We start from the raw sequence: 24,445 nt of genomic DNA on the forward strand, positions 1-24,445 counted from the left end.
TAATTTGCCCAAATGTATATAACTTGCACTTCACACTCCTTAAGACCACCACGTGTTTTAGTGATAGGTGGGTACTTGTAAATATTATTATTATATCTGTGCAGATCAATTTAATCAGTGTAGCCTTGGTTGACCTCTCACTGTTTGAAAGATAGGAAGCACATACAGTAGATAGTGTAGATCTTTTATTATGTACAAATCAATTAAAATTGCACTCACAATTGTAAATTAAAAAGAGCATATTCAGTCCCGCTTTTTTTCTTATTGTTTGTCCACAATGGAATACTCCAGCTGTAAAGACTACAACCAGCGTTGTCCTTAGCCACTATTGCTAGATGGGTAAAAAAAAAAATTGGGGACCCCTAGAGGCTGTGTGATGTTTCATATGTAGTGGCAATGCTCCAGGGTCAGACAGTTTTGGATTAGGTTATTAGAACTGATTTATTCTGAAACCAACTTCAATCTGCAAAGCAAACCTAATAATGCACAGGGGGGGGAATAAAACCCCAATAAAGTACCCTAGACCCTTTATTTCCACATTTTATAGCAGCACAGATAACAATTTGAAACCATGGACATATCCTTTGCTTTCAATACAACAGCTTAAAAACAAAATGAACTAAATCTCTGTAAATGAAAATTTTTTTGCCGCAGAAATTACGCCCATAGACTTGTATGGCTTTGTGCGTAAAAAAAACGCGCATAGACTTTAATGTGCGTCTGTGACATTTCGCCAGAGGCAAATTTTTGGCAAAACGAAAAAGGTCAAATACACCCAAACTTAATCCCAACTGATGTATTTGATTTATCAGAAGCCAGTTAACCTGGAGTGTAGCGTGTGAGATGAAAATCATGAAGACATGGGGATGAACATAAAAACTCCTTGCAGACAATGCCTTACCTAAAATTGGATCAAGAACCCCAGTGCTCCAAGGCAACAATATTCATTTCAGTTTGGCGAACATTCTCTTTGCTAATAAAATATCAAAATTAACATTTGGGATTGACGTTGGAATTCTGTTCCTTTTCCAAAATAATCATTACTTGTTTGATTTTCATTTCTTGGTGCCTGAATCATTGTAAATATCTCTAGGGCAATGTTTACCTTATCCCTAGGTACACATACCAAGAATATATATAAAATGTATAGTGGGAATGTGATACTAATGTTTTCAGTGATCATTTTGCTAATATAGCTACAATGAAGCACCCAATTTTCTATGTTACTGTCCTCCTGGTAATCGTAGGCTTGGTCCAAGCCCAAGGTAAGAAAATGGCTATGAATTCTTCTACTTCTTCTGTCATTACTTGTGGAAAATTTCAAAATAGTTTAACCTGGTGTAATTGTGCTGCAGCCGGTGTAAGTGAGCCCTATTCCTTTGGTGCAACTATGTATCTTAGTAAATATGCCCCCATGTATTGTGAGGTACATTAGAGAACATATATACTGTATCTCACAAACTGTACCCCGAATGAGTTGCACAAAAGTAAAACAAGTAATACGATGAAAGCAAAGAAAAAATAAAGTATAAACATAGGGGTTTGTGATTAGTAAATTTGAATAAATTTTCAATTCTGTATAAAAATGAATTTTTATATTATGGGGCCTATTTATGAAAAAAAAAAAAAGTTAGCGTATTTTAGTGTGAGTATACATGGAAAGTCACTAGAAAAAAAACTAAAGTTTCTATAGAAGTCAATAGGAATTGACTCAAGCAGCTTTATTATTTTCCCAGCATTCAAGATTTTCAGCCTCATTGAAAATTAACAGAATTGCTTGTGTGGGAGTTTGTGTGTGATATCGATTATTATGCTTTGTTTTTTTCGTAAATAGGATAGTGCTTAAGATAAAAAAAAATGCATGTGCATATTTCCCCCTACACCTCAAATTTTAGTATATCAGCCTCTAAGTGGGTTAAAGGCGGAAAATAAAAAGACATCAAATAAAACACATTGTTGACACATTTATTGCTGATTATAAAACCTTATTTTACAGCATAGAAAAAAACATGCAGCTACTTAAGTTGGAAATGGGCAGGAAATAACAATGTTGAGACTACACCACCAAGCAGGACACTGGTGTCAAGTTACGATATGATAAAAGAGCAACATGAAACAAACCAATTGTATAGGATATGTATTGTATGAGAGACCCCACATATGCTAATCTACAATAACCTTTAGTTTAATGTACTATTATTATATTTTACTATAATATGACATGGGTCAACCAGTGTGTATTGATACCAAAGATCTCCAAGATCACCCAAAGTGTTATACTAAAGTAAGGCTACAATAAAGAAGAAGAACTACAAAGGGTTGGGCAGTCATGGGTAATATTTATATATGTTATATCTGGCCTTTCAAATGCTTGGGGGACAGAGTATTCAAAATTATGTAATAAAAGGAGTTTTATGGACATCTTGGCCATGCAGGGGATCATAAATTATCTTATAGGACCATATCTGGACCATGGTTAATTGCTTTACATAATGGCCAATCAGAAAAGGTCAGCTAATAGTACTGACCTTTAAGCAAACCTATCTGGTAAGACCTCAACAGACCTTGAGACCCAATTGTTTTTTCATAGGTTTTGGCACAGGGATTATATTATTATTTTGTTGTACATGTGGAGGCCTATTTATCAAAATTCTAAATTTTCTAAATTTGAGAAACAAAACACAAACTCAAATGTGTGCTTATTCAAGAAAAACTTGAATGCCAAAAACTCAATTGATTAAAAAAAATGTAAAATTTACATTCTACTGATCATTTTCAATGTCTACAAACTTTTGAAAAAAATTGAAAAACTATAACTTAAAAACAAAAAAAAGTTTGAATCTAGCTTGGGCATCTCCCATTGACTTTTAAATGGGAATTATTTTCTCAAAATGCATAAGTTAATAGTGCCACTCCAGCATAATTCTGCACTGAAATCCATTTCTCAAAAGAGCAAACTGATTTTATTATATTTAAATTTGAAATCTGACATGTGGCTAGACATATTGTCAGTTTCCCAGCTGCCCCAAGTCATGTGACTTATGCTTTGATAAACTTCAGTCACTCTTTACTACTGTACTACAATTTGGAGTGATATCATCCCCCTCCCTTCCCCCCAGCAGCCTAACAACAGAACAATGGGAAGGTAACCAGATAGCAGCTCCCTAACACAAGATAACAGCTGCTTGGTAGATCTAAATGTGACCATCCACTCATTTGGTGATGTCGCTAAATGAGCGGATCTCTCCCCAATATCGGGCTGATCCGATCGTAGGCCCAACGATCCGATCAGAATGGAGGCCAAATGCAGGTCCGGATTTGCGGCAAGGCCGAATAGGCTCGGGCCTAGGCTGCCATTAATTTAAGGGGCGGCATGCCGTCCAGCCGCAAAAGCGATTTTCTTGCCGGAACACTAGTGTCAAATGGCTAGTACTCCGGAATCAAGGCGACAGGAGCTGCATGCTGCATGCGAAATCTTCAGATGACAGGATGCGCATGCGCCATTTTCAAGCTTGATGCGAGGCGCATGCACACAATCTTCTGAGAGGGAGGGAGGGGGTGACGGAAGACGCCGGGCACCCTCAGGGTAAAGCTAGCCCTGCATCAACTAAAAGATGCGGCTGTGTTCCCACGGGATTTTCTAACCTATTCCGACCGGCGAAGTAAACGTATGCAGATTTTGCAATGTTTTTATAGTCTTTCAATGGAATTGTTTGTACTTAGAATTTTTAATAGATCTGTTTAATTTAGCAATAATTTATTTGGATGAATACTTAATTATATTTTAGTTCCAACAACAAACTCAACTGCAGATAGGCTATTTGCATTTTTCCATTCTATATTGTGTGATGTGTGACATTTTTCTATCACAAATTTATTTTAGTCAGATGAAATTAAAATTTGATGATTACCCTTATTTGTTGACCATGGGGTAAAGGGAGCGACTAGTAAAACTTAGCATTAACTTTTGCATGAAAAATTCCAGTTCTCACTCAGCATCTGAAGATCCTTCCAGTCAGCTTCAGATTTCCCTCGCCCAGGGATAAAAATAGGGCTAGGCAGATAGAAGAGCTATGTATCTAGTGCCTCCCACCATTGTAACCAAGACACATGCCTATGTGACCCCCCTTATAAGGAGACTGACTTTATTGGGACTGGGGGATCAGTTAACATTTTATTCTATATTATATGTTCCTTTCTCTGCCTTTTGGCTAAGATCAAGTGTAGTACCTTTGGAAACACTTGGTCCTCTGGCTGGCAAGATCAAGGAGGAGTATCTGTTCTTATGATCCTATGTGAAGAACGGAGAAACACTTGGTCCTCTGGACTAGGCTGGCAAGAGGAAGCTTGATGAAAGTTGGGTTGCTGTGCTCCCATGAGGGAGGCACCTGATTTGCTTTTGAGTCAGGGGCAATGCACATGCATCTATGCCTAATCATGCTTCACTTCCTTTGCCCTGGCCATTAGGCGGACGGGATGTTTTTTATTTTTCCGGCTGCCAGCTGGAGCCTTCCTAAAGGCAATCAATGGCATTGCACCGCACACTCCAGCACCATTTTTGTGTTTGGTTTGAGCACCCTGGATGGGGTCATAGTCCTTTGGCTGGACCCCAGGCCATGACACTCCCTGGGGGAAGCTTCAGCAGAACCTAGGGTAGACGGGACTCCCCCTAGCTTCGGCGAAGGGGAGTCCAAATGACCCCAAACCTCTTTGGGGGGTGTTTTAATTGTGGTTCTATGAGTCTCTCAGAAGTAATTCAAACACACCAGCTATGTATAAGCAAAGGTTTATTACATACATAGAATGAAGAAAATATACATTACTGAGTGAGCAAAGTATGCAAGCCCCCCTCTCTGCCTATATGACTGGGAGATCCCTGAACAGTCCGCAGATCAAGGCTCAAACGGTCTCCAGAAGACCCTGCGCGGGCACGCGTTATCCCCACAGGCGAATCTCAACTGACCGAATGTAGACCCCCAGTTTATATAGGCTTAGCAAACAATGAGCTCATATAGTAGTTTAATCAATAGCTCATATTATTCATATAATGGTTTGGTTAATAACAGATCTTGCTTCCCATGCGCTCATCAGGATCTGGCCAGACTCCCAACAAGCACATCCGAAGCAGAGATCTTATCTTAGCTAACTGGTATCTGAATAGCATATTGTGCCCCTATCTATAATAAAGAAGAGTCTGATAAGGGCTTCAGAAATCATAAGACATAATACATATGAGAATAATGAACAAGTATTAGGTCATCGAGTTGATTCCTTCCCATGATTTCTCTTGCACAAAGCTTCATTATACAGGATTATGGATTATAAGGCCGCCTTGTATACTATGGTACAAAGCTTTGTTATACACAATTATAAGTCATAAAGCTGTCTTTTTACACTATATTGGGCTCAACATACGACATTGGCTTCAACAGTAGAACAGTTCTTTGTGTTATATTTTATACAGTTCTTTATCAAAGTATTGCGATGAGCTATTGGGTTTAATCAGAGTATTACCATGAGCCATTATTAAAAAACTCCTATTAATACAGGGGGCAGGGATGGTGGGCCCTCCCTAGCTTAGGCGAAGGGGGACCCATCCATTCAAGCTATTCATGGGTGGTAGCCTGGGACACTTGGGCAACGGAGCCCATGGCTTCGGGTAGGACTCGGAAGGATGATTCAATATCATATGTTTCTTTGAACAGTGGACTGCCTCCATCATCCCTCATCACTCAGCATCTGAGGATCCTCCCAGTCAACTTAAAATTCCCCTCACCAGGGTCTAAACTAGGGGTAGGCAGAAGTGTGAAGAGGTGTGTGCTTAGTACCTCCCACCATTGTACCCAAGACATGTGCCTCTTTTAACTCCCTCATAAGGAGACTGCTAAATGTAACAGTGGGCAAAACCTTTATGTTTATAAAAATAATAAAAATAAAATCAAAGCCGTATCTACCATTATGCAATTTTTTTTTGGTTGAGCATCAGCTTTAAAGTAAAAAGAATAATCTTTCCTCGGTGGTTAGTAAAGCTCATTCAGATGAATGTTTAAAAGTAAATGTATGCAGATTTTGCAATGTTATCATTGTCTTTCAATGGAATGGTTTATGCTTGGTATTTTTAAAAAATCTGTTTAATTTTGAAATAATTTATTTGGATGAATACTTAATTACATTTTAGCTCCAACAACAACAACTGCAGGCAGGTTATGTGCATTATTCCATTCTAAATTCCCTGTGTGATATTTTCTATCACTAATTGCTTTTGTGGATTACCCTCTGGCCATTGCCCCCTTTTTGTTGACCAAGAGGTAAGGGGCAAAACCTTTATGCTCATATAAACAATAACAAAATTGAAGCCTCATGACCATCTGAGACAGTTTGCAATTGTTTTTTATATTTTATTATTTGTGGTTTTTGAATTATTTAGCTTTATATTCAGCAGCTCTGCAGTTTGCAGTTTCAGCCATCTGGTTGCTAGGGTCCAAATTACCCTAGCAACTATGCATTGAATTAAATAAGAGATTGGAATATGTATAGGAGAGGCTTTAGTCAGTGACCCCCATTTAAAAGCTGGAAACAGTCAGAAGAAGGCAAATATTTAAGAAAATATAAAAAATAAATAATGAAAAGTTGCAAGTGTTGAAGGTGGCTCCTCACAGACGTATTACTTGTGCGTAGTTTGTCTTGTTTTTGTCACCAATTTTACAGCCAGTTTAAAGATTAATTACTTATGATAGACAAACACTTTTAAAACTTGGTGAAACAGTTTGAAAAGGTGCAGCATTTAGGTTCTGCTTTCTTATTAATGGTGTGATGATGTGGAAGTCATTTTACACAACTGCACTCTGAACATGTGTCTTGCTACAAGTTCCCTTGGCAGACTTATCACAAACTAAATGTCTAACTGAGCACTTCCCCCAGCAGACTTATCAAATAAAGGGGTGGAAATAAAACACACAAACATTGATCATCGATAAAGAAGAATAATATATTGTAAGAAAAGTAACACAATACCGATTGAAGACAATGCAACGTCTAGCCGAGCTTCCCTTGGCAGACTTCTGAGAGGAACATCAGCTGGGGGACCCCGGGCCCAAATCAAATACAGCGACTCCCCGAGCACATCAATCAGCCAATGGTCCTTACAAGACCAACTATTCTACACAACACGTCTGCTTGTAGATGAAGTCCCGAAGCCCCCTTAGCTGAACTCCTTTTTATATTGGTACAATAACAAAGTAATAGATCATTACACATAGACATATATAATAATAATGGCTACATGCCCAGGACATGGCCATGAGAATGACCATGTAAATAGGAATAACCATGCAAATGAAAATAATTGCTGTGTATAATTGCTGTGTATTTTGATTATAACTATATGAATAAGATATGAGCTTCCTTCTTAATAAACATTTTTATATGTTTATGAGTCTATTACCTTAACTCCTACTATTCCCTGTTCTCCTGCTAATAACTGAATAACTCAACTCCGGCTGTTCCTTGGTCTCCTGCTAATATCAGTACATCCATTTTACAACTAAGGAGCCATATTGAATGCACTTGATCACACTCACAGTGATACATGGCCTTCCATGTCACATTTGTATCACAACATGGAGTATTTACTTATCAAGTACCGGCCATTTTACCTGCCCAGAGAGTTCAGCGCTGTGTTTATGATGGCGGTTTATATTCTACCACAAGGCAACACACAGTGCGCTCTGAGCAAACTCTACCAGGTCATCACAAGCTGTGAGAAAGCACCTCCCACCAGACAGTTTATTGTTTATGGGGATTTTAATAAAGCAAATTTGAGGATTGTTTATCTAAATATCACCAACATGTCCTACCTAACTTGCAGCTCTAGTACTCTTGACCACTGTTTACACCGCACACAAAGGTTTGTACCACTCTCTCCCATGTGCACCTCTGTCTGTCAGAACACGTCCCAATGCTGCTGCTCCCAGTGTATAAACAGAAACTGAAGTGCGAGGAGCAAGTGATGTTCTGGATGCTGGATGCGTGAGGTGGAGGACAAACTACAGTACTGTTTTGACTTATATTTTTAGAAATAAGTCAAATCAACTAGATTTACAGATGTTTCACAAGTCATCCAAGTGATGACTGGTGAAATGTCTTCAAGAAAAACACAAGTCCAGTTAATTTAACTTATTTCTACAGATATACCATGACCTGGAAAAATGAGAATCGTCACAAACAGACTGTTTTGACTCTATGGACTGATACATGTTCATCCTCCAATTTGGACGAGTATGCCACAGTGGTTACAGACTTCATAAAAACCTCCACTGAAAACAAAAACAATACATCCAGAATGATGGATTAAACCAGAGATCTGACACAAGATCCATGAGAGCATGCACATGTCTCTGTCCAGAGATCTGTTCCCAGTGTTGGACTGGCCCACAGGGATACCAGGAAAACTCCAGGTGGGCCCAGGTGTCAGTGGGCCCTCCTGCTTCAATATATTTAGCATATTTCATGGCCATTACCTATTTCTATGAGAACAAAGAGACTAAATAGATTGAATAATAGATTATAGCATGTTATGAAAATAAACTAGTAGTATAGAGGTTGCGTGAGGAGAGGAATTATAATAGTACTGAGAGTGGGCCCCTGATCTAAGGTCTTTTGGTGGGCCCCTGGTCTGATTTTTGGGTGGGCCCCTGGTGTCCCAATCCGACATTGTGTGTACCAATACAAGAACTGCCGGTACAATCTCCAGAAAACCATCAGAAAAAGGGAAGATTGTATCATACTTACCGTGATCTTCCTTTACTGGATAACTCCATGTCATACTTACCGGGATAGCCCCGCCCCAGTGCTCCCATCAGAATGACCCTCCCCAAAGCTTTAAATGCCCAACCCCACCCCCCAATCTGGTGTCTCGTAATAAGCTTCTAGAAACTACAGAAAATGGGATGGGAACCTTATCCAGGAAAGGAAGATCACGGTAAGTATGATACAATCTTCCCTTTTCCTGGACACTCCATGTCATACTTACCGGGACTTAGCAAGCTAATATCCCAATAGGAGGGAATTTGTTCCACATAAGGAACTGGCCAAGTGTAATCTATACCAGATAAAACTCAGAAGAATGAAATCACCACAGGTGGACCAAAATCACCTTATGGAAACCTGTTAACTCTGTATTTTCAGAGGAAATGGACTGGCAGAGAAATAAAAGGAAATAGTACTCCTTAAAGGAAGAACCCACAACAAAGTAATGATACCGAGTGTGAAACCAGCATGACAATTCCATTTAAAAAGAGAGAACTATCTTTATTTAAAGAGAAGCAGATAGGAACCCAGAGTAACACTTCTCCATAGTCTTACTCCCACTACATACCAGCACATTTATTGCAACCACATAACATCCACAAGAGCACTCTTGGAAATGGCTCAAAAGCACGGTACCTGCAAAAGAGGATTTAGTAGGGGAAGGAAAAATACCATCATTAGTAACACTACCAATACATGGCATCATCTAGTGTAGTTCCCCGTCTCTTTAATACTAAGGAACCTGTATTTATTCTAGACCATAACCAATACATCTCTCAATGAGAGGTCCGTAGAATGACTTACGGAGAAGGAGTGCTGCCACTGTGGGAATACTTTACCTGCCCTGTGAGGTATCTGGGAGCATTCTGCAGTCTATATAGATTAAAATTGTTTTTATTATTAGCTCCTGATCCTCCACCAAACAAGACTGGATAGTATTATGGATCAGCGTGCCCTGGAGTAGACCGGTAATAGAAATGCCTGCAGATATGCATAACCTTGCTATGATGCAGTCCTCGAGCCTTCACGGATGTGACCTGTATAGGGATGTAGCGAACTGTTCGCCGGTGAACTTGTTCGCGTCCGCCGAATGTTCGCGAACGTCGCGCGACGTTCGCATTTTGCGTTCGCGTTCGATTCGAATACAAATCGTTCGACCATTCGAATTCCTTCGACCGCTAAAAATCGAACGATTTCCATTCGTTCGAACGATTGTAAGCATTCGATCGAATGAAAAGCATTCGATCGAATGGCTTCGATCGTTCGATTCGAATGAAAATCCTTCGATCGAACGATTAAAATCCTTCGATCGTTCGAATCGAACGATTTTATCGGGTGTTCGAAGTTCGCGAACTGTTCGCGAACGTTCGCATTTTTTGCCGGTGTTTGCGAACGGCGTTCGCGAACACCAAATCGGCAGTTCGCTACATCCCTAGACCTGTACATAGCTGGAGTTATTGTACCCCATAGATTGGGCCTATAAACAATCCGTATGGCATGATCCTATGAGTTTAACATATAGGAAGAAATTTGAATGACTCCAGGAAGTATAACAACCAACAATACTGCCAGAGATTGGTTATTCTCAAATCCCAGGACATGGACAGTTCATGAGACCATCCTTAAGTGTTCAATATTAAAATGAATCTAGGTATGGGGATATAATTATTCACCTATTATTCTGCAATGGAACTCCCCTACTAACTATACTAGCATGTCCAAGCCTGTTGGTAAGAGATTCCATAACTAGGACCTTGCCTAAGGCCGATACTGCAGCCTTGGTCTAAAAGGATAAGGTGAATAAGACCATTTTTATAGCTTGATGTTAAGCCTTATGATACTTACCTCAACTAGCCAGGCCAGTCTATGGTGGTGTAAAAGGCTAAACCCAGAGTAACTTTAGAAAACCCAGCATGCCATAATTGCATGCTTCCTGTCCACAATAAGGGTTAACATTACAGAAATAGCCTGTTATAATGAACCTATGTCTAAAAACTTTTTTTTAAATCTATAACTGCATTGATGGAGTATACCTCATTTTACAGCCAGCTTTATATGGTACCCATTAATATAATATGTCCCATGAGTATATAATCAGAGAGCTGACCCCTATTGTACTTGAGACAAACTAAATAGGTCTCTACTATAAAATACCTCATTGCAAGGCTCTAAAACCCTGTGGCAGTAGGGAATCCAGTATAAGTGAATTAACTAAAATTTTCACTGACTGATGTACCCACTGTCTTCCAGACTGAGACCAGATAAGTTGCACCCCTGTAACCTAAGAAAGAGATCCTGATGAATATCATACCAGTTTTGTAAATAGACCTTGATTTATCATTGGAATATACAGAAAATTTATCTTGCCTGATCTCTGGCTGTGGTGATATTAGAATCCTTGTTAAATGTATATATGACTGTAAACATATCTACATCCATTCAGCCCCAGGCCAATCCTATCCCATTAATTAGTGAGTTCCTTAAGACTGATAACTATTCCAACAGCCTATAGTTATGAATGTAACCAAAAATATGGACCACATAGACTCCAATGGTTGTGGTCTACAAGTCCATGTTATAATACAACAATTATATAAATCCTATCTGCTGTTTGACTATTGCATAACACCCATATGCAGTATAGTCGTATACCTTTAAACCAGAATTGACCACTACTCTCACACCACCTTTGTGATACTCATGGTTCATAATCCTATATAATACACAAAAGCCATGAATATCTTGTAAATTATATCCTTATTAAGGGTGAGTTCTGATGTCATCAGTTATAAACGGTGAGTTCTGATGTCATTTCTGTCACATGACTCACTGAAACTTGTGTATTATAATAAATAAAGTACCCCCAGTTGTGAAATATGAGGATATTAGAAATTACCTCAGAGTTCCATGACCTGTATAAAAACACTCGGCCTTCGGCCTCGTGTTTTTATATGGTCATGAAACTCCTCGGTAACTTATAATATCCTTATAATTTATAAAAGGGGGTACTTTATTCACTATATATTACATAGCATTTGTATAAATCAGAATTGGCCTTAGCCAATCCATTTAGACAAGATATATGTCTACATCAGTTACCACCTTTACTGTATATGTAACCCATATACTGATTGGGGCATACTTACCAGGACACAGTCCCCTAAGCTATTGTAGACTGCTGTATATAAGGGTATAATACTTATCTGCAACACAGCTGATGCACTTAATTAAGTTCATAATACCTATATCTGACATGGCTAGCGCCTTTAAGTCAGTCTTGGCTGCTGTTATCAGCAAGCATACAATACCCTATTGACTTATTTGCAAGAGTAATACATGCATATAACATACATCAATGTTATTTGAAACAGACAGGACCCAGGGATACTGGAGTCTTGACTTGTGTTACCATGCTTACATACAAACCTGGAGGCTATATAGGCACCCTCCAGAAATGCCTAGAACCTTACCACATCCATTACTCATCAGTTTAACATTTACCTTTAGTTTGGTTATTATATTGATTGGTGTCCAAACCAGAGAGATGTATAGAATGTACATTTATTTTTGGTTATAACCTTAGTTAGCACCAAAGCCACTGAAATGTTTAAGCATACACATACAGTAAGGTTATAGTAGTAACCAGTGGCTGGAACAATTAATGTATAACATGTGCATTAATATGTGGTTATTACAGCCAGCCCCCAAACCACTGATGTTACCCCATCTACATTCAGTTTGGGTAATATTAAAAAGTGCCTAGACCAAAAATGTATAACATGTACATTCATAGTTGGTTATTAAAACCAGCCCTAGAACCACTGAAAAGTTTCCACATATACAGTCAGTTTGGTTACTACATAATGCAGTGACAGGCCCAGAAATGTATAACATGTGCATTTGTATTTGGTTATTCAAGCCAGCTCTAGAAATCACTGAAATGTTTCCACATATACAGTCAGTTTGGTTGTAATACTAAGCAGTGCCAGGACTAGGAATTCCTACATTATGCAGACTGAGAGCACTCTGCCCAGGATTAAAGAGGCCCATTTCTCTGGCTGCCAATCCCAGCTAGCTAGTATCCACATGCATACATATGCACACATATACACAGCAGTTGCGGAACTACCGGGGGAGCAGGGGGTGCGAGCGGGCCTGCACCCCCTTAGGGCCCCCCGGCAGCCCACACGCCACTGGAATTCAGGCTGAAAATCACGTACGGAGGGGGGCGGGGGCCCGGCTGTGCTTCATGCACCAGGACCCGCCCCCCTCTAGTTACGTTACTGATACACACACACATATACTGGCTAAACTGTTTTCTTACTCCCTTGCAGCACTGTCTAAGCTTCTAAGCTACCAGAAAGCAGAGTAGAAACAGTATTGCATTATCACTGCATTACATTATCATTGTTCATAGAACGTATATATCAGCATTAGAGCTGCACAGTTCCTACAATGGCCAATCTGGCTCATACATTTTTAAGAGTTAGGAGACTCTGGAAACAAGGTGGCATTCTCAGCTTAAATAAAGCTTTAACTGCCAGTAGATTTAAGACTTCAGGGTTTTCATTTTATTTAACCCTGGAAGCTGGCAATTACCTCAACCTTGGGAAAGTCTTTTGAGGGAGGCAGCTGGCTCTGACACCTAAATTCCTCCAGAAGAAAAAATAATACCCCCGTATGGGGGAAAAAAGAGAAGGAGGCCATAAGGTTCAGGCCGCTAAGCCGCTAACTAAATATTGTTATCAGAATAACATAACTAACTGCCACCTCCCTCTCCCATCCATATACCCCAATGCCACTGGACGCTTTTTAGACATGCCCAGGTAGGCATATGGATGGGGGGGCATAGTACTTGCCACAGACCTGGATATAATCAGGCTGGAGGGCACTTGGATCAAGGAAAGCAATGATATTAGCCACACTAAAACTGTGCCTACCTGATCCAGATGATTAAACACTGAAGACTCCATTTGAGGTAATGTGCTTAGGGGTAAAAGATCACCAGGACCAACCCTGAGTCCCTAGGATGCTTTCCAGCTAGCCCTACTGCTTCCCCAAAGTTAAAGAGAAAACTTGCTTCTACCAGGAGCAAAAAAAAATAAAAATAACTGAAGCAGAAGGAAAAAAAGACACTGGACTGGGGGGTGGGGTTGGGCTTTTAAAGCTTTGGGGAGGGTCCTTCTGATGGGAGCGGGGCTATCCCGGTAAGTATGACATGGAGTTGTCCAGGAAAAAGAAATGGGAGTACAGCTGTACAGTCCCATATCATGCATTTCGTATGTAGTGGGGAATTCAAATATTAACATCATTGACATCAGGTTCACTGTGTCTGTCAGGGATGTAAAAAGGACTCTTAACAGAATTAACCCACGCAAAGCTGCTTGTACAGATGGAATCTCAGGTTGCAGTAAACAATTGTCTGCTGTCTTCATTGACATTTCTAACACCTTTTTGAAGAGCACTATTCCTATCTACTTCAGAAATATTACCATTGTTCCTGTTCCCAGGAAAAACAATGTTTTATGACTGTCGTCCTATATCACTAACCCCAATCGCAACAAAATACTTCTAGAGGTTTTATACTAAGACACATTAAGAACTCTATTCTAGTCAGTTTGGAGCTCCTACAGTTTGCATATTGCCAAAATAGATCCACTGAGGATGCTATTTCATACACAATCCACACCACCCTGGCTCACCTAGACAACAGAGACTGTTATGCATTTAACACAGTCGCCATTCCCACAAAGCTGATCCCGAATCTTTTGGGACTGTACTCTGAGTTAATCTTTGCAACTGAATGTTGCACTTTCTCAAAAACAGATCACAGCATCTACAGATTGGCAAAGTTACATAGTTAAATTGGGTTGAAAAAAATCAAAGTCCATCAAGTTCAACCCCATCAAATGAAAACCCAGCATCCATACACACACCCTCCCTACTTTTAATTAAATTCTATATACCCATACCTAAACTAACTTTGATTAGTATCACAATAGCCTTTGATATTTTGTCTGTCCAAAAAATCATCCAAGTCCCTCTTATAGTCATTAACTGAATCAGCATCACAACATCACCCGGCAGTGCATTCCCCAACCTCACTGTCCTGACTGTGAAGAACCCTCTACGTTGCTTCAAATGAAAGTTCTTTTCTTCTAGTCTGAAGGGGAGGCCTCTGGTACGTGATTCTCTTTATGGGTAAAAAGGTCCCCTGCTATTTGTCTATAATGTCCTCTAATGTACTTGTAAAGTCTAATCATGTCCCCTCGCAAGTGCCTTTTGTTCAGAGAAAACAACCCCAACCTTGTCAGTCTACCCTCATAATTTAACTCTTCCCTCCCTCTAACCAGTTTAATTGCACTTAGTCTCTGCACTCTCTCCAGCTCATTTATATCCCTCTTAAGGACTGGAGTCCAAAACTGCCCCCATACTCCAGATGAGGCCTCACCAGGGACCTATAAAGAGGCAGAATTATGTTTTCATCCCTTGAGTTAATGCCCTTTTTATACAAGACAAAACTTTATTTGCTTTAGTAGCCACAGAATGACACTGCCCAGAATTAGACAACGTGTTATCTACAAAAACCCCTAGATCCTTCTCATTTAAAGAAACTCCCAACACACTGCCATTTAGTGTATAACTTGCATTTATATTATTTTTGCCAAAGTGCATAACCTGCATTTATCAACACTGAACCTCATTTTCCAGTTTGCTGCCCAGTTTTCCAGTTTAGACAAATCACTGTGCAAAGTGACAGCATCCTGCATGGAACCTATAGTTCTGCACAATTTAGTATCATCTGCAAAAATAGAAACAGTACTTTCAATGGCCACCTCCAGGTCATTAATAAACAAGTTGAAAAGCAAGGGACCTAGTACAGAGCCCTGCGGTACTCCACTAACAACACTGGTCCAATTAGAAAATCTTCCATTTACCACCACTCTTTGTAGTCTATCTTTTAGCCAGTTCTCTATCTAGGTACAAATACTATGTTCCAGGCCAACATTCCTTAATTTAACCAGTAACCTTCTGTGTGGCACTGTATTAAATGCTTTAGCATAGTCTAAGTAAATCACATCCACTGCCATCCCAGAATCGAGGGCCCTGCTCACCTTCTCATAAAAAGAAATTAAGTTAGACTGACAAGATCTATTACGCATAAAACCATGCTGGCACAAACTCACAGTATTATGATTTGCTAAAAAGTCACTTCCTCAAATTTTATCCTCAACACATGACTGTATGACCAGACACAGCTCTAATAATTAAGTTATTAGATCAGCCATAAGTAAGTGATGCTGATGACACCACCATTATGGGTCACCAACAATGATTGCCTAAGGAGAGGAGGGGAGTCCTCTCTCTCAATGTCAGTAAAACTAAAGAGCTGGCCATGGATTTAATGAAAAAATGTGTCTCACGCTACGATTTACATTGGAGGAGATGCTACAGAGAAGGCCAGCAGCTTCAGGTTCCTTAGGATCACCCTCAGTGATAACCTTAAGTGGACAGAGCACACAGCAGCTGTCATCAACAAGGCTCACCAATGCCTTCACTTTCTCCTGCATCTGAAAAAAATCCCCGATGTCCACCACAGTTCAGTTTCTACTGGTGCATTGTTCAGTCCATCATCACAGCCTGTTTTACATCCTGGTATGGCATCTGCTCCGGACAAGAAAACAAAGCCCTGCAAAGAGTGGTGAAAATGGCTTAGATGATCATCAGCACTCAGTAATGCAGGACATTTAAATGAGAAGATATCTATGAAAGACAGATCGCAACATGAAGGACTCTAGTCATCCTGCACTAACACTTTTGATATATGTCCTCTGGCAGGAGACTCAAGTCAATTCGCACACACACTGATAGATTCAAGGACAGATTTTACCCCAGTGCTGCCAGACTGTATAACTCTCAATAATGTAACAAATGATAACAGACTGTTTACAATGTGCAATAATAATGCTCATACAATGTAATATAATGTACAATATATGCTTATCGGTTGTTTCAACACACTTATGTGCAATATTGCTAATATACAATGAAAATGCTAAATACTAATTAACACCGCATTTTACACTTGCACTTTATGATTATGGTCATTTTGATAATACTAGCTAGAGTAGATAGGAGTTGTTGTAAGTTCTCTGTATTTAGAAGAAGACAGACCTTTGTGTACCTTTACTCTTTATAGCTAGAGTAACAGAACTTTCTTGTAGCTTATTTTATATTGTAATGTTGTCCTGAGTGTCAATTGTCTGTGAAGAAGGCTGTTAAATTTTGCAATAATTTATTTGGATCCATATTTAACTCAATTTTATTTCCACCCACCCCTATAGGTAGGTTATATACATTATTCTTTTCTATATTCCCTGTGTATTTCCCTACATAAATGATTTGTGGCAAGGCCACAAAGGCCCAGGCCCAGGGTGGCAAATTTTCAGGGGCCGCATGGCGCCCAGCTGCATTCTAGTTAGTACTGGGGAGCCCCAGCGCTTAGCTGCATTCGTGCATGCACACATTTGTGCAGGGATTGGGGCGTGCATTAAAACAGGAGACACTAGGACCTGTCAGCCTATCAGCCCCAAATGCAGAAATCTGGTCCTGTAAATGATAGGTATGAGATCCATTATCTGTAAACCCATTATCAAGAAATCTCTGAATTATGGGACGGCCATCTCCCATAGACTCCATTTCAGTTAAATATTTCAAATTTTATGTTTTTTTGTTAACATTTCATCTGTCAAAAAATGGAAAGGTTACTTGATAGCACATATTCTAGCATTACCATATACTAGCAAATCATAGTTACAGAGTTTCCCAGAATGCCATTTATTAAAGACTTACTTTATACATTTTTATGGATAACAGATTGCGCACTGGCTTCAGATTTCAACGTGGACTGTGGATACAGTGGGATTACCCAGGCAGAATGCGAAGGAAAAAACTGCTGCTTCGATTCCACTATCCCTGAATCGAAATGGTGCTTATATAAACCGGCAGAAGGTATTTCAACAGACTATATACGTTTCAACTAATGTTCCACTGAGCACAAGAAGCAGCAGGATATTTTCTGTTTTCATGATGAAAGGTTGATGCAGACCCCAGGGCAAGAGAGCATATAGCATATACTGTTCCAAACAGAAGGTGGGGAGGGGGTCCTTCTAATAGATTATATTTGAAATGAAAATTTCAGTGTAACAAATAAAACTGGGTAACTAGAGGCTGCACAATATAGAAAATGTTAAAAAGGCTAAATGTACTAGATGTTGTGTGTAGTGATGGGCGAATTCGCTGCGAATTTGCGCGATTCGCCGCCAGCAAATAAATTATTAAAAATTCGCCGGCGTAAAAAAAAAAGAACGGAAACGGAATCCGTTTCGCAAATTTTTCGCTGTTTCGCGAATTTCACGAATTTTTCAGCAAAGCAAAACGGCGCAAATTCGCCCATCACTAGTTGTGTGTAATAGCCAGAATACAATACAACCTCCTTCTAAGTAACCAGTAAGCGACTCGTAGGGGAACACATGGGACAAAACTGTTAAGTTATTTTGCTTTTGATCCTGAGCACACAGGTCAGTTATAATGTACCACATGGCCCCCCCATTCAAGCCCTGTGTAACTAACAGGTTAGAAAGATGTAAAGGAGGAATTTGGTTTCTGTCTATTACATACATTAGATATCTGGTCACTTTGGCCTTTATAGACAGGGTTTGCCCTCATAGGCCCCATCAGCCCAGACCTACTCCCAGTGGCTGCTGTACTCTTGGCCCTTCTCTCTGTTCAATAACAGAACAGAACAAGTACATGCTGGTGGGGTTAATTGGGTCAGAGGGGGTTTACAGCCAGGGAGGATGGAGGATGGAATTTCCAGAGTCAGGAGGCCTGATTTGTCAGACCCAGTCCGACCCTGTTTATAGATGTCATTTTTGGCTAATTTATTTTGCACAGTCGATTTAGCCACGTTTATTTTACACTAAAATACATTTCTCTAACAAACAAATGAATGTAATAGTTATTGAGGGTTAATAATCTCTGTAGGATGTATAGAATGCCACAAGGTAACTCCCACAGCTGAAAGTTTGCCTATGGACTGCCTATGCCACTGGCTTCATTAAAAGGCCTTCCATTCCAGTAAATGCTGATGGGATACTAAAGAGTAACTTAAATATTTGAGAAATTGTACATCCTCTTAAAATTATAATTTTTATACATTCTTTGTTTACATGAGATGCAGCTATTACATTTAATTTTCAATAGTTAAGGTGATACATATATTTATATATACATGTGTGTTTGTGTGGTATAGGATCCCTTATCTGGAAACCCATTATCCAGAAAGCTCCAAATTCCAAACTCTATTTTAAACAAGTAATTCAAATTGTCTATAGCCTTTCTCAAGACTCTTTTGGTCCCATTACACCTTCCTTTTAAAGCAACAGTCATTTGTAGGTGTGTTTTCTCCCTCATCACCAATCTGCTATAACCCTGAAATAATTTTATATCCCAACATCCAGTACCACCGACTGGCAGGGTTGCCACATTTTTGCTGCATAATAACGGCCTTGGTGGTGACGAATGATGGGCGAATCTGTCCCTTTGTACTTCACTGAAAAAATTGCGAAATTCCGTAAAAATTTGTGAAACGCCGAAAAATTCAAAACGCATTGAAGTCAATGCCCATCAAAATTATATAGAACGCACGACAATTTTGACACGAGTTACAATTTTTGTAAGCGTGACTCTTTTGTCCAAATGCATTAAAGTCAATGGGCGTCTGAAAAATTTTGACGTGCGACAATTTTAATGCACAACAAATTTTGATGCACAACAATCCATGCCTGGCTAAATTTGCCCATCACTAGTGGTGGTGTCAGTTGGGGGTGGGACAATGATTCAATGGGGGCGGGTAATGGGTGGGCAGGTGGGGCAATGGCCAGCACAGAGACAGACCTGTATAATAAAGGGTATCAGGCAGCAGAGAGGGTCAGGCATGGGAGGAATTTATAGGGTGTTATAAATTTACTGGCAAGAACTGATACATTTGTAATAACATTCAACAGCTCTGGCAACCCCACCCACTGAACCAATACAAGATCACATGCCAACATCCAGGAGGGGAGGTGATAGATCTTGTTTGCTATTACAGTGACAAACTTTTTGGATTTAAAACAAATTGGTTCTCCTAGATGTCTAAATGAACAATGTTGTTTTAATCTTTTATTGAAAATTACTTAATGGGAAGTCTATTGTTATATTACATTTAACATGATAGTAGTTGAGCTTTGCACATGTCAAATTTAGACCAAACGGGACAAAACAAATGATTCACTGGGTGGCAATGGATGTTGGGATATGATATAATTTTCAGGTAAAAACACACATGTTTTTTGTTTTAAAGGAATGTATTAATAGGGGCCAAAAGAATCTTGAGAAAGGCTCTAGACAGGAGGCAGAACATACTGGTGTGATTTAATTAAGTATAGATTTCAAAAGACTGAGGCGTGTGTTTGCTGTGGATACTAATTTAATTTTATATATGTGAGAGAGAGAATATATATGTATGTGAGACCATCTCAGATTTTTTTCTCTGCTTTTTTGCACATTTATTACAGCTCCAGCTAAGAAAGCAGAATGTACAGTGGACCCCAGTATAAGAATTGAGTGTGGAGACCCAGGGATTACAGACAAAGACTGCAGGGGGAGCAATTGCTGTTATGATGAAAGTATTCCTGACGTTACATGGTGCTTCCAAAAAGCAGGTACTTTCCATTCTTGAATCGACTGCTGTAAAGGAGAAAGTAGTGGGCTGTTTTCTTAAAGTGACAGTATACTGATCAGTTATGGGTTTAGAATATGAAATATATATATTTCAGAATTGCAGAAAGCCAGTGATACAATGTGACCAATGCGGTTTTATTATTAACACATATTTATAAAGTGCAGACACATTTTACAGCACTGTACAATAAATGGCTGAATAGGCAGCAGAAGAAAGAGATGTGTGAAAACATTAAGCCAGTACATGGGTGATGGATACCGCGGCTAACTATAAGGAAGACAGTTGACCTACACTGTCAACTAGTGATGGGCGAATTTGCGCCGTTTCGCTTCGCCGAAAAATTCGAGAATTTCGCGCGAAATTCGTGAAACGGCGAAAAATTCGCGAAACGGCGCCGGCGCCCGTTTTTGACGCCGGCGTCCGTTTTTCGAAAAAAAAAATTTGCGGGCGTTTCGCGAATTTATTCGCTGGGCGCGAATCGCGCAAATTCGCTGCGAATTCGCGCATGGCGAATAAATTTGCCCATCACTACTGTCAACAGTTTCTCAACAGCCAATCAGAGCCCACTGAGCATGTGAGTGACAGACACTTTCCAAGATGGTGACCCCCTGTGACAAGTTTGAAGTCCTGGATCATTGCTGCTATTGACAAGCTGAAACTTTAAGCTGGTGCAATAAATTCAGTATGTGAAATATAGTATTTTTATGCATAATTATTTTTAGGGTTTAGTTCTCCTTTAATGCAGGAATGTAACCAGTTGTTAAATGCCATTGATGGTTTTCCTTCTCATATAAAATAAGTAATCAGTTGTCAATAAATAGTTTATATGTTGGTGCTGAACATCAATTTTATATGTAGATTTTATTTATCACTTACCACTTCTAACATTTATAGGAAAACAAAACCTTTACATGCAGCCTTGTATTGTACGTTTACATGGTCATGGTGCTATTAATTACAGTAGGGGTACATTAGCCCCGTATAATCTGTATAATTTGTAGGGATTCACCGAATCCTGGATTCAGTTTGGGATTCAGACAAGATCCAGCCTATTTCGCCAGGATTCAGCTGAATCCAAGTGCCAGGCCGAACCGAATCCGAATACAAAAAAAAACACTTGACAAGCATGGTAATCAATATTTTTTTAGCGAGTGGTTTACTCCCCCCTCATTTATGTAATTTACATATTAAAATAAGGGTTCGGATTCAGTACGGTATTTGGATGAATCTTTCACTCGGGATTCAGCAAATAATAAAATAGTGAATTTATAATAATAATTTGTATTTGTACATTTAAGGTGACTGAAATTTTCTCTACCATTAGTATGGAGTAAACTTGCTCTCTGTATATGCTTTTAGTCTTAGATGTTTGAAATCTGAAGTGCAGTTAGATCGCTCAGTTCTAAATTAGGGACACTAAACCCTGCTGAGCTGCACTGCTCAACCACACTTTACTCCGTTCTTGCTGAACTACAAATCCTTATATTTCAGGGAAATGTCCACCCAAAGAGTCAGAGAAATCATGATTATAAGTAACTTTCCAATAAACATTAACAACTTTTAAATACCTGAAAGTTATATGAAAATGTATTTGCCATTGATTCTGTCTCTCTCTTTCAACAACTCATAATACTGAAAAATGATATTGGGAGTCAGTTTAACTCCAGACAAAACATCACTTCCCATACAACCACAAGATTATCTGTGATTAATAAACCTAAGAAGTCTACAAGTCATTGTGCAAACTGGAGTCTTGGCTGGTGGAGAACTGATTATTGACACATTTTTTGTGCAAATTGAGAAAAAAGCAAAGAACAGACAGGAACAGCATTTATTTGCAATTCAATGTACAAATGACTAAAATCATTGAAAAATATGTAATCACTATATTGTCGTATATCACTATATATTGCATTGTTGTTTATAATCACATTTTCTTTCATTGTGCAATTTTCTTTACATTGGGTGACCATCAGCTTTAAAGTAGAAAGAATTATCTTTCCTAGCTGGTAAATAAAGCAAGAGTAAAGCTCATTGAGATGAATGTTTAAAAGTAATGTATGCAGATTTTGAGTTTTAGCATTGCCTTTTAATGGAATTGTTTATGGTTTGTATGTTCAAGAGATCTTTTAAAATGTTGCAATCATTTATTTGAATATTTTTCATTTAACTCCATTTTAGCTCCAACAACAGGTAGGTTATATACATTATTCTTTTCTTTATTCCCTGTGTGATATTTTTCTATTACTACATGATGATAAATGAGCTGGAGAGAGTGCAGGGACTAAGTGAAACCAAACTGGTTAGAGGGATGGAATCTGTAAAATTATGAGGGTAGACTGTCAAGGTTGGGGTTGTTTTCTCTGGAAAAAGGTGCTTTAGAGGGACATAATGACACTTTACAAATATTTATTATTACTATTATTATTATTATTATTATTATTAATAACATTTATTAATATAGCGCCAGCATGTTGAATGGGCAGGACTAAAAATCCCATCAGATTGTTGACCGCATCTGTTCGCAGATGTGGTCCAGCGATCCAACCGCCCATTTACCCTTCCTATTAATCCAATCATTGGGCCCTAGAGCATATGATTGGATCGCCCGAACCTCTAAGTGGACAAATCAGACCAGATTTAATAATGTAACTATGAAGACGGCTCGAGTTTAGGAGCCGAAATGATGAACTAAACCACTGAATTTTTCATGAAAGACCTGTGAGTGTGGTTCCGTCATTTCTTGTATATATATATATATATATATATATATATATATATATATATATATATATATTTTTTTTTTGCTTCAAATGAATTTGAATAACCTCAAAACTCGATTGGTATTTTATTTAAAAAACTCCATCAAATATAACCAACCCGAAAAAACTCAAATCAAATATGAATCAATTTTGAATGGAACTCGATTTGAGTTTTTTCTCTGAAAAAAATTAGAACATCAGAAAGGCTATTGACATTTTCAAATGTGTCAACGGACCTCTGCCATTGACTTCTACATGAACTCGGCAGGTTTTAGGTGCCAATCTATCGAATTCAAATTACTTCCAGGGTCAAGGGTCGATAAGTCTCAAATTCGAGTTTGGATTGTTCCCAACTCGAATTTGTGAGTTTCGACTAAAAACCCAACTAGAAAAATTGAATTTACCATTTGAACCTTAATAAATCTGCCCCTACATGTTAACTGTATTTAGAAAAAGGAAGAATTTTTTTTTGTAACTTTACTGTTTATATCTAAAGTAACAGAACTTTTTTTGTAGGTTATTTTATATTGTAATGTTGCACTGAGTGTTAATTGTCTAGTCTGTGAAGAAGGCATTCAAGTATTTTAAGAAATTAAAGAAAAAGTACCCCGCATATATCTAGCTTTAGCTTCAAACTGGTCACTTTTAAGCTATTGTGTTTCTATTTGATTATATTAACTGTGCAGTTTCAAAATAGGTTATATAACAATACAACAGGAGACCGAATTTGTTGAAAGTCAATTAGACTTATAACTTAGAATATGTTACTAAAGTGCAGTGCAATTATTAGAATTTTATGAATTCAAATCAATTAAGATTTTAGTTAGAAATCAATTACACCCAATGATTAATAAAAAAACAATTAGTTAATATCTAGATAAAGTGTAGTCAAGCGTTATTGTAAATTAATCTGATGAATTATTTAGCTTTAAGTCATCTAAAGTGTAGTGCAATAAATAGTAAATCAATTTTGTTACCAATGAATTCATTAATAAAAAACTCAATTTGCGACGTAAAAAAATAGGATAAATTAATTAAACAATCTGCTCATAATTCATGATATAACAGAAAGAAAAATAAAATATGA

The 24,445-nt window shown here is 38.6% G+C and overlaps 1 protein-coding gene across 1 annotated transcript; it reads left to right on the forward strand.

The window, feature by feature from the left end:
• The first annotated feature begins 1,157 nt into the window (after window positions 1-1,157).
• LOC121399808 (integumentary mucin A.1-like) lies at window positions 1,158-22,845 on the forward strand. Its single transcript, XM_041581507.1, has 4 exons — window positions 1,158-1,265; window positions 17,686-17,820; window positions 20,430-20,576; window positions 22,778-22,845. The coding sequence occupies exons 1-4, from the start codon at window positions 1,202-1,204 to the stop codon at window positions 22,828-22,830; spliced, it is 399 nt and encodes a 132-aa protein (XP_041437441.1). The 5' UTR covers window positions 1,158-1,201; the 3' UTR covers window positions 22,831-22,845.
• The last annotated feature ends 1,600 nt before the right edge of the window (window positions 22,846-24,445 follow it).

This window comes from Xenopus laevis, chromosome 2L (assembly GCF_017654675.1).
Source record: "Xenopus laevis strain J_2021 chromosome 2L, Xenopus_laevis_v10.1, whole genome shotgun sequence".
Classification (NCBI taxonomy): Eukaryota; Metazoa; Chordata; class Amphibia; order Anura; family Pipidae; genus Xenopus; species Xenopus laevis.

What these genes read in the sequence shown, in the direction of transcription:
- LOC121399808 (XM_041581507.1), top strand. Translation starts at nt 1,202, where the DNA reads ATGAAGCACCCAATTTTCTATGTTACTGTCCTCCTGGTAATCGTAGGC. An exon ending in AGGCTTGGTCCAAGCCCAAG is followed by an intron (nt 1,266 to 17,685) that starts GTAAGAAAATGG and finishes TATGGATAACAG; the next exon opens with ATTGCGCACTGGCTTCAGAT. An exon ending in CTTATATAAACCGGCAGAAG is followed by an intron (nt 17,821 to 20,429) that starts GTATTTCAACAG and finishes CATTTATTACAG; the next exon opens with CTCCAGCTAAGAAAGCAGAA.